Source organism: Delphinus delphis, chromosome 11 (genome assembly GCF_949987515.2).
Source record: "Delphinus delphis chromosome 11, mDelDel1.2, whole genome shotgun sequence".
In the NCBI taxonomy this organism is placed as follows: domain Eukaryota; kingdom Metazoa; phylum Chordata; class Mammalia; order Artiodactyla; family Delphinidae; genus Delphinus; species Delphinus delphis.
In genome coordinates this window covers 17,109,998-17,123,135 of record NC_082693.1, presented here as the reverse complement: position 1 = coordinate 17,123,135, position 13,138 = coordinate 17,109,998, and the positions used below count along the sequence as shown (strand labels likewise).

Here is a 13,138-nt window from a genome sequence, read left to right as displayed (position 1 = left end):
CAGCATGTCTGCAGGGTGTCCTAAAGTTGCATTAGAATGCAGAAGTGAAATTTGCCATAAACCTAATTTGATAGGAGTTTGAGCAAGATATTTTAGGCAGTGTAAATCCCCCAGAGAACAAGGAAATCTATTGCTTCTTGTTCCTGTCCCCTTATTTCTTATTTTCTTTCTTTTTATTTCATATTTATAATGAATTCTTTGAATTTCTGCACTCCAGTAACATTCAATATCCTGTCTGGGACAAAATACAAAAATTTGAACAAGGCTTTTCTCACCTTAATCTTCACACTTTTCTATTTTGCAACAGAAATCACTTGTAATTTTATTGCTGAACAAGTTTTATCTGAAATTCAAAATTTTATATGGTTGATACTTCAAATTTGAACATCATTGCCTACAGTTATAATTGTTTGATAGTGAATGGCCATGTTAAGGGCTCACGTTTCAGAAACAAATTCATATAAAAAGTTAAAATCTTATATGCCTCAGTTGTATAACTATTCCAACAAAAAGAACCTTTTGACAGTATTTTTAGAGGGAAATTCAAAGCTAACAATTTTAAAATGCTTTCATAAAAGTCATGTCTTAATATGAACATGTGAAGTAGAATAATTACTCCCATATAATAAATTAAATATACTTTGAAGAGTTTGGTGACTTTAATAAAAGCAATAATATTAACCACCTATAAAGAAATCACCACTTCTGGGTCAGCCATGTGGAATTCTGGACATGCTAACGAAATTCCCCAAATCCTCTCTTGTGTGGAAAGCAAGGCACTGGGCTAAGTGGTTTGCAGACATTTTCAAATTGAATTCTGCTAATAATCCTATGAGGCAGGAGATATCTTCTCCTCTAGTAACCTTGAAAGTGATTTTTGAAGGTAAAGTATGGGTTATGAAGAACTGGGATGAGCGCTTTTGTGAGTCAGATTCTGATAGAAAAGATTACTATGTAGTCATGTTGCTTTTAGTTCTGATTCTGCCTCTTCTAGAAATGTAGCCAAGTGACCAGGGATTTTTCACTTATCTTCTCTGGATTTCTATTCCACTCCCCAAAATATAATGGGGACTCCTTTTTAAAAATTGATTCCAGGGCTCCCCTGGTGGCGCAGTGGTTGAGAGTCCACCTGCCGATGCAGGGGACACAGGTTCGTGCCCCGGTCTGGGAAGATCTCACATGCCGCGGAGCGGCTGGGTCCGTGAGCCATGGCCGCTGAGCCTGCGCGTCCGGAGCCTGTGCTCCACAATGGGAGAGGCCTCAACAGTGAGAGGCCTGCGTACCACAAAAAAAAAAAAAAAAAATGGATTCCAATGTCAGTTCCAGCCCTGACATTTGTGGGGTTCTATGCTTGTTGGTAGAGGAGTCTTGTAGATAAGTGTAGACACCTTAGCTTTGTGCATTCCAGTACAGCGACTACAAGCCACATGTGGCTATTGAAATTTAAATTAATAAAAATTACATGAAATTAAAATTCCATTTCTCAGTCACACTGGCTATATTTCAAGTACTCAGTAGTCTTGTGCAACTAATAGCTATTGTACTGGACAGTATAGATACAGAACATTTCCATCATCACAGAAGTTCCTGTGGAGAGCTCTGTTCTAGAGTATTTGGGTGAAATGGGGTTTGTGCGCAAAGCATTTTTGAGAAGAGTCCTCTATTTACCCCACGAACCCCTTTAGGATAAGCCTTGTGTCCACTATGTCTAATATCCACATAAATCTATGACTTTAAGGGAGCAGGATCTCATCTAAAGGAAAGAAAAGGATGAGTTGTGAGTCTTAGACTCTGGACCTGCCTAATAACTCGTCTCTTTACATTAAAAAATTTTCATTCCCCACCCTGAACCCGATGCCTCTCTTTTTAACATTAAAGGCTTAAGTATTTCCTGACTAGTTGTATTGTCATTTATACCATGTCTCTCCCCTGACTGTCAGAACCAAGAACAAAATAAAATATCTTCAGTGACTCTACATTGTGTCAGGTGAAAGTCCAAATTCTTTAGCTCATCTCCTTGCCTCTTTTTATGGACCTGAATTAAACTCACTGTCCATTATATTCTTATATAAACAAGCCCTCTGTTCTCATCCATTGATTTTTATATGCCCTCCTGAATTTACCTATTACCTTCTTTCACATTTGCTTTTTCTTCTAGAATGCTTTCTTTTCATATAGCATGACAGGGTACATTTGTTTACATGTTTATGATCACCCCATTTTCACCCCTCATATTTCAATATTTCTTTTAATCTTTTGGCCCTTCCCTTCATTCAAACAGCCAGACTTCTCAGGTTCATTGACCAGGAAAAGGACATCTCAGAAGGAAGCATTAATGAGGATGTTAGGGGAGTGAAAAGGTTTTATGGTGTAGATAAAAGATATAGATGAGTAGCAGGTATATAAAGAAGGACTTCCACACTGCCTCTGTAGAAATGGATTCCCCAGCCTAGGGGCAGGGAGTAAGATGAGGGTGGCGGGGAGGAGGTGTTGAGCATATTTATGCTAAAAGGCTATGGAGACAGGATTTGAGCACCTGCCAGTGCAGCACCCCAGAGACATAGCAGACACCTGTGGGTAGATTCATGGACTCCATGAGTGAAGAGAACCTGTGCCACTGTGGCCAGGAAGAACTCAGGGAGGTAGCAAGATCCTGAAGATGAGATGGCTGCACAGTACAGCTAGGCATCCCTGCCCCTGCCTCTTCACAGGGTTTCCAATGCCTAGAGTAACACAGAAGAGATGGTTCCCATGCTCCCAAGGGTGGCCCACACATAGCCTTGCTTGCAGTATGGGTCAACCATGTGGAATTCTGGATATGCTAACGAAATTCCCCAAATCCTCTCGTGTGGAAAGCAGAATTATTTCCATGTTTCCATGATGGTCACTTTTGCATCAGAGAGAGCCACTGTGCTAAAAAGGACACGAACATGGACATAAGATGACCCCAAGATGACATGTATGAACAAACTCTGTGGCCAGAGGGATTTTAGATATTTAGGCTGACAGAGGACTACTGATAACACCAAGACCTCCCCTCCCACAATCTTCTCCTTTACTATAATGTAAAGCTCCCTGCAATGTAAGCGACCCCTGGGAACATGGATAGAGGCTAGGGACAAATTGACTGAGATTACGTTTTTGCCGTTCTGATGAAAAGGGGCTGAACGCAGAAATCAAGTTGAGTTTGGGGGGAAAATATATTTCTTTTATATCTGAGCGACGGGCTGAGGTTTGTACATGCTGAACTAGTTTTACCCTGTTTCACAGCCTGCCTTGTTTGGAACCACTGGAAGCTTTGCTCAGTCACCAGCAATTAATGCCCCATCTTTCCATAATATTTGATTGTCTGCGTATTTTCTTAGGATCTCATCTCTGCTTTATATTCTAGGAATTTTTATGGCACTGTAATACCTCAACTTAAGTAGTAAAGCTTTTGAGAGCAAAAAATCACATAGATACTTTTTGTTCATATTAAAGCACCTGTAACGTCTTTCAAAAGAGCTTGTTTAGTCAAGTAAAAAATAATCATCTTACCATTATTTATTTTGGATTGTGATTTTTCCATAACTGAGATTGGTAATGGACTGTTTGACCCCAGGAAACATGGAGAGATGCTGAAAGTGGAATTGGAGAAGGGAGAATACCTTTCATATCTGTACCTGTATAAAAAAAAGCATTTTCTTTACTACGAGCTCATTTAACATCATGCTAAAAATATTATATGTGTACTACTTGACTCAGTAGGGGACCTGGTTGAGTTTATAGCTCTTGCAGAATCTGAATCACTAAACCAAACCAGCATTTAGTTCACGGATATTACACCATATCTGAACCAATTACCCAGTGTCATGAAAGAAAATAAAAGAATGATTTAGAGAGGCTCATTTTAATATAAAATAATGACTGTAATCACCTACTCGATTGGTGAAAAAATATCCAACCTTTCATAAAATCATGATTATCTCTAAAAGCAACAATTTAACAATCATGGCCATTGGCACACTGTACTTAGAGTTGTAAATGGAGTAGAACACCTGAAATGTGGTTTATAGAGAACTGATAATGATACATGGGCTTTTGGAACCATTTTTCTAGATGGTATCCTTTTCCTCTTCAGTTTATTAATCTGGCTCTAAGTTATTTCTAATTTCACCCTTTCCTCTGTTTATGAGGTTACCATAGCAGCTGGATTGAAGAGCCAGTGCCGAATGGTAGGGTTGCGATCATTCTATCTACGGCCCCCCAGTGCCATACTCCCTCTCAAATTATCCTTGAGGAGCCAATTTCTTTGCCCTTCATGCACCCTTCAGAGTAGAGGTACATGATAAAAGGACATCACATCACCTTGATTCTCATTTTGTTCAGGCACTGTGTGACTAAAGGCTAATAATCATAGTGATATTTGAAATATCAATAGTAAAAACCTATTCAGCGTGATAGGGACAAGATGTATTGAGTTACTAATATATTCAGATTGATAAGTCAGTTACCTTATTATCAGTGTTGCATAACCTACACCTCAATGTGTCTATGAACCCCACTGGAAAAGTAAGAACATTTTTGTATGTATGTGAGTATTTAAGGGAAGAGGTTCATAGTTTCTGTCACTTTTATCAAAATGGGTCCTTGACCAAAATTGGTTAAGAACCACTTAATGAGGATAACTGTTTTTTAATTTCTAGCTACAGAGGAGAGCATTTAGTATTAAAATCATGGTAAATATAATTTTCTTTCTTTAATATAATTCCAGAGATACCAGAGACTATTATAATGCCTAAAGACTCTTTAAGATGACTGTCAATAGCAATTATGTAGTATTTTGAAAATTTTTAATTACTTGAGCTTTCAGTTTAATCTATCAAAAGGCAACTGCTGCACACATAATTATTTAGATTTTGAATAAATAGAATTTTATGTAAGTGCCACCTGTGTCACTAATTACTATCTATGACACTGAGAAAAATCAATTAACCTTTCCAAATTTCGTTTTCCTTAGTTGTAAAATGAGGATTATAGATATGGTCTGTGCCTATTTAGGTTCTATTGGATGAGACAAACAATTGAACAGGGGACCAATGGTATAAATGATTTTAAATCAAGGATATTAGTTCTGACCTGGCTTCCAACCCCGACTGACAATATGCGTGAAGTTCTACAGTAGCCTCCTAAATAGTCTCTCTGCTTTCACATTTGCCCCTCCGGAGTTATTTTCCCAATCTGTAGTCACTGTGTCCCTTTAAAAATATGGCAGGGGGCTTCCCTGGTGGCGCAGTGGTTGAGAGTCCGCCTGCCGATGCAGGGGACACGGGTTCGTGCCCCGGTCCGGGAAGATCCCATGTGCCGCGGAGCAACTAAGCCCGTGAGCCATGGCCGCTGAGCCTGCGCGTCCGGAGCCTGTGCTCCGCAATGGGAGACGCCACAACAGTGAGAGGCCCGCGTACCGTAAAAAAAAAAAAGAAAGTCAGATTGTGCCATTCTGCTCAAAACTCTCCTCTGTCTTCCCATCCCATTCTGAGGAGGTAAAGTCTTTGCAATGATCTGTGTCCTTACTACCCGAGGTGTGGTCTGCAGACCAGCAGCATCAGCTGACAGAGGACTACTGATAACACCAAGACCTCCCCTCCCACAATCTTCTCCTTTACTATAATGTAAAGCTCCCTGCAATGTAAGCAACCCCTGGGAACATGGATAGAGGTTAGGGACAAATTGACTGAGATTACGTTTTTGCCATTCTGATGAAAAGGGGCTGAACACAGAAATCAAGTTGAGTTTGGGGGAAAAATATATTTCTTTTATATCTGAGCAACAGACTGAGATTTGTACATGCTAATTTGTACAACCCCAGAGCTACTGAATCAGAATCTACATTTTACCAAGAGCCTCCGGTGATTCCAGTGTCCATCAGAGTTTGAGATACAACCTTGACGTCTCCTCTGTACCCCCTCACACTGTCCCCTTGCTCATCCCTGCAGTAGACCACATGCCTGACTCCCTCCTCCTGCAGGAATGTCCCATTCACTGTTCATCTAGCCTGGAATCTTCTTCCCCAGATGTCTGTATGGCTGTCTCCTCATCTCTTTCAGCCCTTCACAAAGGTCACCATCTCAGTGAGCCGTCCCCTGAAAACTGTACTTTAAACTGCAACGCTCTGCACTCTTATGTGTCTCCCTGGGTTATCTTTCTCTGTAGCACTTAACATTTCTGGCATATCTCATTATTTGTCTGTTTATTTATTATCTATCTCTTCCTAGTAAGATCCATGAGAGCAGAGATTTTTGTCACTATTCTATCCCCGTTACCTAGAAAAATGATCAATACATATTTATTAAATTCATGAGTTAGGTGCGTAAAATAGATAGCTAGTGGGAAGCAGCCACGTAGCACAGGGAGATCAGCTCGGTGCTTTGTGACCACCTAGAGGGGTGGTATAGGGAGGGTGGGAGAGAGGGAGATGCAAGAGGGAAGAGATATGGGGACATATGTATAACTGATTCACTTTGTTATAAAGCAGAAACTAACACACCATTGTAAAGCAATTATACTCCAATAAAGATGTTAAAAAAAATTCATGAGTTAGATGAACTAACACACATAAGGCTGAACACAGTCTGTTGGGGGTAGTCCCTCAATAATTGATATCTATAATTAATATTATGTTTAGTTGCACATTGAGGGTATGTCTGCTAGGCAGACAGAGTACACTCCTCATTGACAGAACAAAAATTACATGTTGGACAAGTACCCAGTTAGTGACTAATGCTGTGAAAGGTTGGAAAGAAGTTATTGTAGTAATCCTCAGTAGACAGCAAACTTCATGAAGGAAAGAACTGTATATGGGTTTTTTTTTTTGTTTTATTTCATTTTGTTTTTTTCCCCATTACCTGGCGCAGTGCCAGACAAATGGCAGACACTAAATAATAAATGAACAAATATATCTTTCAACATATAAAAGGTGGTTGATAAGAATCTGCGTTTGTTTGGCACCCTTTGTCAGCACTAGCCTGTCTGGCTTCTCTTAGCTATACTTCTCCTTCTGGTTTTCTTTATTAGTACGTTATATTTGTCATCAACTTGAAGTAACACTATTATTAATCTCAATGCAGCACCTTTGAGACAACTCATTGCTATCTCTGGTTGAAACCAGCTGGCTTAATTATCTGAGGAGGGTTGAAAACAACACACAACAAGAATGACACAACTCCTAGTTATGTCAGGAAACTTGGTAAGCATTTTACCTGTGTCATTCCATTTAATATTTGCAACAACATTACAAGCTAAGTATTATTTTTAATACCTGTAATACCTATTTTAAGGTATTATAAACTGAGGCCTAGGAAGGTTAGATGACATGCCCAAATTCATGTAGAAGAGCTACTGATGCACTGCAGAATGAGTTAGGTCAAGGGTCAAGGATTTATCTAGCCTCTGAACCTACTTTGAAATTTTAATATTTTTAGTAGTGGAACTCTTTTCCCCCACTCTGAGCGAACTGTTGCATGGAAGTTCAATGACTAGAACAGATAACACAGCTATGGATCAGTCAGGAGTTAGGTGGATTGGAGACCCTTTTCCTCAGCCTTCTCCTTTGTCTCCTCCTTACCCACTGGCCACATATAACACCTTTGCATAACCTCAGTGATCTAAGGAAACTTCTGCCCTGTGGAAAGGAGGCCAGATAGGTGTCCAAAGAGTAGGCAGAAGTCTTGAAGCCACACATCCCTCTTCATGTAAAGACAAACTGGCCAGAGAAACCACCCAAATAGGTAGGAAAGATCCCACACAGAGGATTCTGTGATCTTTACAGATTGGACACAGAAGTCAAAATCAAATTATATAAGTGACCTGGGAATCCAAGAAAACGTTTGGACCAGATCATTTCTAAGTCTCTCCAGATCTCAAATGTCATGGTATGATGGTCTAGAGTGGACAGTCATCAAAGAATTACTTGATATATAATTTCCTAAAACATTCTCTTGCTTTAAAACCTCTTGGTAGTCACTTGGCTCAGTAGACAATGGGCGACCACAGAGGAGAAGCAACATATATATGTGTGAAGAAGTCCTAATGCTGGTTTTAAGAATCCAGTTCTATAATTAGAAGACACCTAACCCCGAGAAGGTCACCAGACTCTCTAGGTCATGGTCCTTAGCTCTAAAATTTAAAAAAGATAAAATATGCTCTCCTGCCTCACAGGTTGTTGTAAAGGTGAAATGATACGACAAAATCTTTGGAAATACTAAAGTTGTATGCAAGAACTAACAAAAGTATCAACAGTAAACTTCAGGGTTAAAGAATACAAGCACCCCCACTTCCACTGAGAAAGTTCTATGAGATAATATTTGAACATCGTATAGTTATTTCAGTTGGTCATGTATCCCTAAGTCAATGATCTGCCAGTCAGTTGTACCATGATCCAGCATACTGTCTGTAGCATTCATTTATTACCCCTTTGACACTCATTTGACATTTACCACATAATTTATTACTTTCTCTTTACTTATATATTTTGCCTCCACATCTAAGTTAAAGCATTTGAAAGAAGGCATAATAGTGAAATTTTCCCTTTAAATTTTGTTGACATAAATACATAGTAGTATATTGAAAAAAATTTTTTACAGATTATTAAATCATAAGTGAAATTGTTAGCCTTTTGAAATTTTGCCCAAAGTGGATGTAATAAAAATAAGATATAAATTATCATGGTTTAATACAGGAGTTATTTTCTTAAATTTAAATAATTAATTGTAATCATCATGCAGTTGTTTGTTAAGGCAAGAAAAAGATGTTTGCTTTAGACTTACTGCTCCATGAAGAAATGAGGCATTGCAATGAGCAATGTTCCAACGCCCATGATTAGGCACCCTGCTCCAATTATTTTTGGCCTGTGAAGTTTGGCTCCAAAGTAGCTAACAAATGTTATAACTAAGAGATTTCCTTTGGGGAAAAGAATAAAATGTTCATAAGTTAGACAACTTAGAAAAAGTCATCAGCATAACTAAATGACTATAACTAAATGAATGAATGTCTATAGCAGGTTTGGCAATGTTTTGTTTTGACTAAACCATCTCCCACCATCTTCCCCATTATTTGTCTTTCTTTCCTTTAATCTGAGATGACTGGAACTATCTTCAGACTCATTATTTCAATCATCTCATCCTTTTATCAAAATATTGATATTTTTATAAACAACCCTTCTACCTTGTTTTCATCCACCTTAATTATGTGTCCATTTAAAGTGTTTTATCAGTAAATCAAATTGTAGAAGACTTCCTTTAGTTGTTCTCTTAAATTTTCCTTGGTGATTTTGAAGTAAACTGTATTACTCTTCATTTGTTCACATTTTCTATTAAAACTTCTATTGGTTTCCCATTCGCTCTTGAAACATACATCATATAGTATTGCTTTAGCTGATATTTCCGAAAGAAAAAACAAACACAACTGTACCTCACTTTAAATGAAATCAAATTATGAAATGCATATTTATATAATTTTTATAAAAATATAAGATTCAAAATACAAATAAAAATTACTCCACATAACTTCAGAAATACATCAATTATATAAACTCAATGTATGCTCGTAATACAAATTTTATAAAATAGAAAGTCTCCATAAATTATACCCATCTCTTTTTTAAAAAAATAAAGAATACATTTTTTTGAAGGTGGGACTTAAGCCTTTCTAAAATATCTCTAGTGAAGGATGTGATAAATTACTTTTAGTTGATGATGGTGTTAACTGATTAAACATCCTTTAAGGAAGATTTTCTAATGCCTTGCTGTGCACAAAAATTACTGGAAAGGAGTGGTGGGGGAAATGGAAACATTAAAAATGCAGAATCTTGACAGCTCTCAACAGTTTCTGATTTCATGGATTGGGGAGAGGGATGCAGGCCAAGAAATCTGCATTTTTAATACTAGTTCAAATGTGTTGACAGAGATGGTTCCTGGAACATGCTTTGATAAACATTGCTTAGGGTCTTAGATTTCAAGGAGCTTTAAAGTTTTAGCTATTTGCATTTGGAATATTTAGTTTTTAAGGACTGTGGTGTTAGATAAAGTAAAACTTAGCAATTCTCCAGCAATTGATTGTGATGGCTGTTGGGTGGCCTTGCTTTGACGTTCTCGATGTTTTCAATTTTCCAGAAAGAGTAGTTTCCTTACATCTGTAAGCAATCATCTAATGTACTACTGTTTATTCACATTGCCAGCTTTAGTCAAGTGCAAAAAGAGCAGCAATTTTTGTAACCTTGAGGGCAATAGCAATAGTGAAAAAAGCTTGCTCTAGGCTACAGTGGCTCCAGGCTTTATGGCTCCAGGAAGAATTAAGCTCTTTTGAATTTGCATATCAAAAAAACTTGAGTATGAAATTTCTCATTTGACATTTAAGTACTTAGTAGAAGAAATTTTGTACCATATTGATAATTATGTTTATAGTTTTGCTAATGTGTCACAGTAAATAAACCAAACTGAAGTGAAAGTTGACTTTCAGTTTATAGGTAATGTGTCCCCACCACCACCACCAGTATCTCCCTCCCCAACTCCCATACCACCAACATGTCACAGTAAAGGACTCATGTTTACAGGTTGTTTCTGTGTTACATTAGTGGGTGTGCCAAACACTACATAATACCATTTGAGCTTCTGTGATGTCTGTAGAAGTTTTTGCTTCCTTTATTTAGTATCTTTTCTGAGTTCTCAGAAGATACACTTAGGAGGAAATAAATAGTGATGTATAATCTTTAAAAAATCAAGTTGGATATCAATATTCTTTCACATCTACTATCACTAACTTCTGAAAAAGACAACAGGTCCAGAGAGGTTTACAAATACATTTTATCAAATTTTCAAGTACTAGATTTTCTCTCTTTCTCTCTTACTCTTTTTCTCTCTCTTTCTCTCCCCACACCCACACACAGTACTTCAGATAACAGAAAAGAAGGCTACCCAACTCCTGCTATAAGACCAATATACCCTTGCAATTCAAACTAGACAAGCACAATGAAAGAAGAGACCAAATGCAGTTTATTCTAGGAGTGCAAGGGTACCACCAAATAAGAAACAAATCTATTAATTAAAGCTCTATATTAAATAATGGAAGAGGAAAAATTCCATGGTTATCTTGAGAGATGTAAAACATTTAATATAATTAACCATTTATAATAAGAAAAAAATCTGAGCAAATTAACTTTTAAACTGTATCTATCAAAACTGCACAGCAGGGCTTCCCTGGTGGCGCAGTGGTTGAGAGTCCGCCTGCCGATGCAGGGGACGCGGGTTCGTGCCCCGGTCCAGGAAGATCCCACATGCCGCGGAGCGGCTGGGCCCGTGAGCCATGGCCGCTGAGCCTGCGCGTCCAGAGCCTGTGCTCCGTCCGTAACGGGAGAGGCCACAGCAGTGAGAGGCCCACGTACCGCAAAAAAACAAAACAAACAAACAAAAAAAACAACAAAAGAAAACTGCACAGCACAGATATTGTTTAATGGTGAAATTTTTAAAGTATTTTCATTAAGTTAAGATACAAGAGAAGGATGCCCACTGTCACTACTTCTATTGGACATAGTACTGAGCCCAATGCAATAAGGCAAGAACAAGAAATAATAAATCTAATAATTGGAAAGGATGATATACAGTTGTCTTCTGTTTCAGACAATATGATTGTTCAGGAAACTCTACAGCATCTGTAGACAATCAATTAAAATTAACATAAATTCAGCAAGACTGCTGTATAACATTAGATATTAATACTCTTCCAGTATTCCAGGAATTACTAAATAAGAAATGTAACAAAAATTCTTTTCACAATAGCAACAAAAACTTTAAATATGTAGGAATAAATCTAACAAAATATAAGTAGTATATTTATAGATTATAAATATAATACTGAAAGCTATATAAAAGAATAACTAAATTGAGATATATACCATGTTCTTGGATGGAAAGACTCATAACATAAAATTTCAGTTATCTGATTTGATATATAAATTCTATGCAATTTCAGTCAAACCAAAATTGGATGTTTCAGGAAACTATTCCAAGTAGAGCCAAGAAAAAATTTGATGGAAAAGTTGGAAATTTTCCTACCTAGTAACAGAGCTAATTATAAAACTATTAATCAAGAAGACAGTCTTGTATTGAGTCAGGGATCAACTTATGGACTTATGGAAAGATTTACACCTAAGTGATAAGTTAATATATGATAAAGAGGGTATTGCAAATAACTGGGTTAAGTATATATTGAACTAGTGCTGATTGGACAATTCGTTATAATAATATAAAGAGATTGCTACCTGACTTTGTATTAAAAAAAATTGTATTTTAAGGATATGCCTTTCTGGTCCAGCATGTAAGAAGCTAGAAGTATGCACTTTATCCTAACACCAAGTAAAAAGTTGAAAAATCAACAACTCTTCTTAGATCTGTCAGAAAGATGGGGTCATAGGGCAAACTGCTGTCCCCAAAATTGGAGAGACCAATAGGCAAATGCAGAGAATTGTGGCCAGCTGGAACAGAAATCCACAACAATAAATCTCCTTGGGAACAAGTGTTATGGTAAGAAAAACCTGAACTATAACTGACAGGAGGCTCAGCATCAGCAATTCTGAGAGAGAAAAACTCCAGAGGGACCCAGTGACTGAGGGCACACACTCTTTTGTGAGTTTTACTTCAGGAGCTCAATTAGGTTCTCACAGTGAATATTGGAGAATAAAACTTTTGTGCTTGCAGCATGGGGAGGGGAAAGGAAACCATTTTGAAATACACCAGAGCACTCTGTTTTTCTTAAGAAAGTCTGCTTTTAGGGGAAACTAGTAACCAGAGTCTAACCTGCTGGGGCATTATCAGAGCCCAACTGACCTGGGGGAAGGGAAATACCCAACTTCAGCTGTTCTAGCTATCCTGTCCCATCAATGAGGGATAGGGGGACTGAGAAGCACATCTAAAGTTCACAGTCCAGAGGCATAGGCTCACTAAGAGCCTGAGACCCATAGGACTATAGAATACTTTCTCTCCCTCACACAATACCATCATATTACTAAAGGCCTATTTATAGCAGTTCCTTTTACCCAGTACATCATTTCTGGCTATGAAGGAAAAAATTATAAGACATACTGAAAGTAAAAAGAAAACCTTTTTGA

At 37.7% G+C, this 13,138-nt stretch overlaps 1 protein-coding gene and 1 long non-coding RNA gene across 9 annotated transcripts in view; one reads left to right on the top strand and one right to left on the bottom strand.

Annotated features, from left to right (window-relative positions):
* The window catches only part of LOC132433534 (uncharacterized), a 134,214-nt gene that overhangs the window by 44,520 nt on the left and 76,556 nt on the right, over window positions 1-13,138 (top strand). The gene's annotated exons all lie outside the window — the stretch shown is intronic.
* Window positions 1-13,138, bottom strand: part of SLCO1C1 (solute carrier organic anion transporter family member 1C1) — a 59,623-nt gene that overhangs the window by 27,730 nt on the left and 18,755 nt on the right. For 7 of the 8 annotated variants that reach the window (XM_069541183.1, XM_060024391.1, XM_060024394.1 and 4 more), the window contains 2 exons: window positions 8,805-8,937; window positions 3,538-3,662 (listed from right to left, as the gene is read on the bottom strand). In XM_069541183.1, coding sequence (XP_069397284.1) covers window positions 3,538-3,662; window positions 8,805-8,937 — 258 coding nt within the window. Of the gene's footprint in view, window positions 1-3,537; window positions 3,663-8,804; window positions 8,938-9,201; window positions 9,275-13,138 lie in introns of those variants that run through there. The other variant, XM_060024398.1, reaches the window with a different exon arrangement.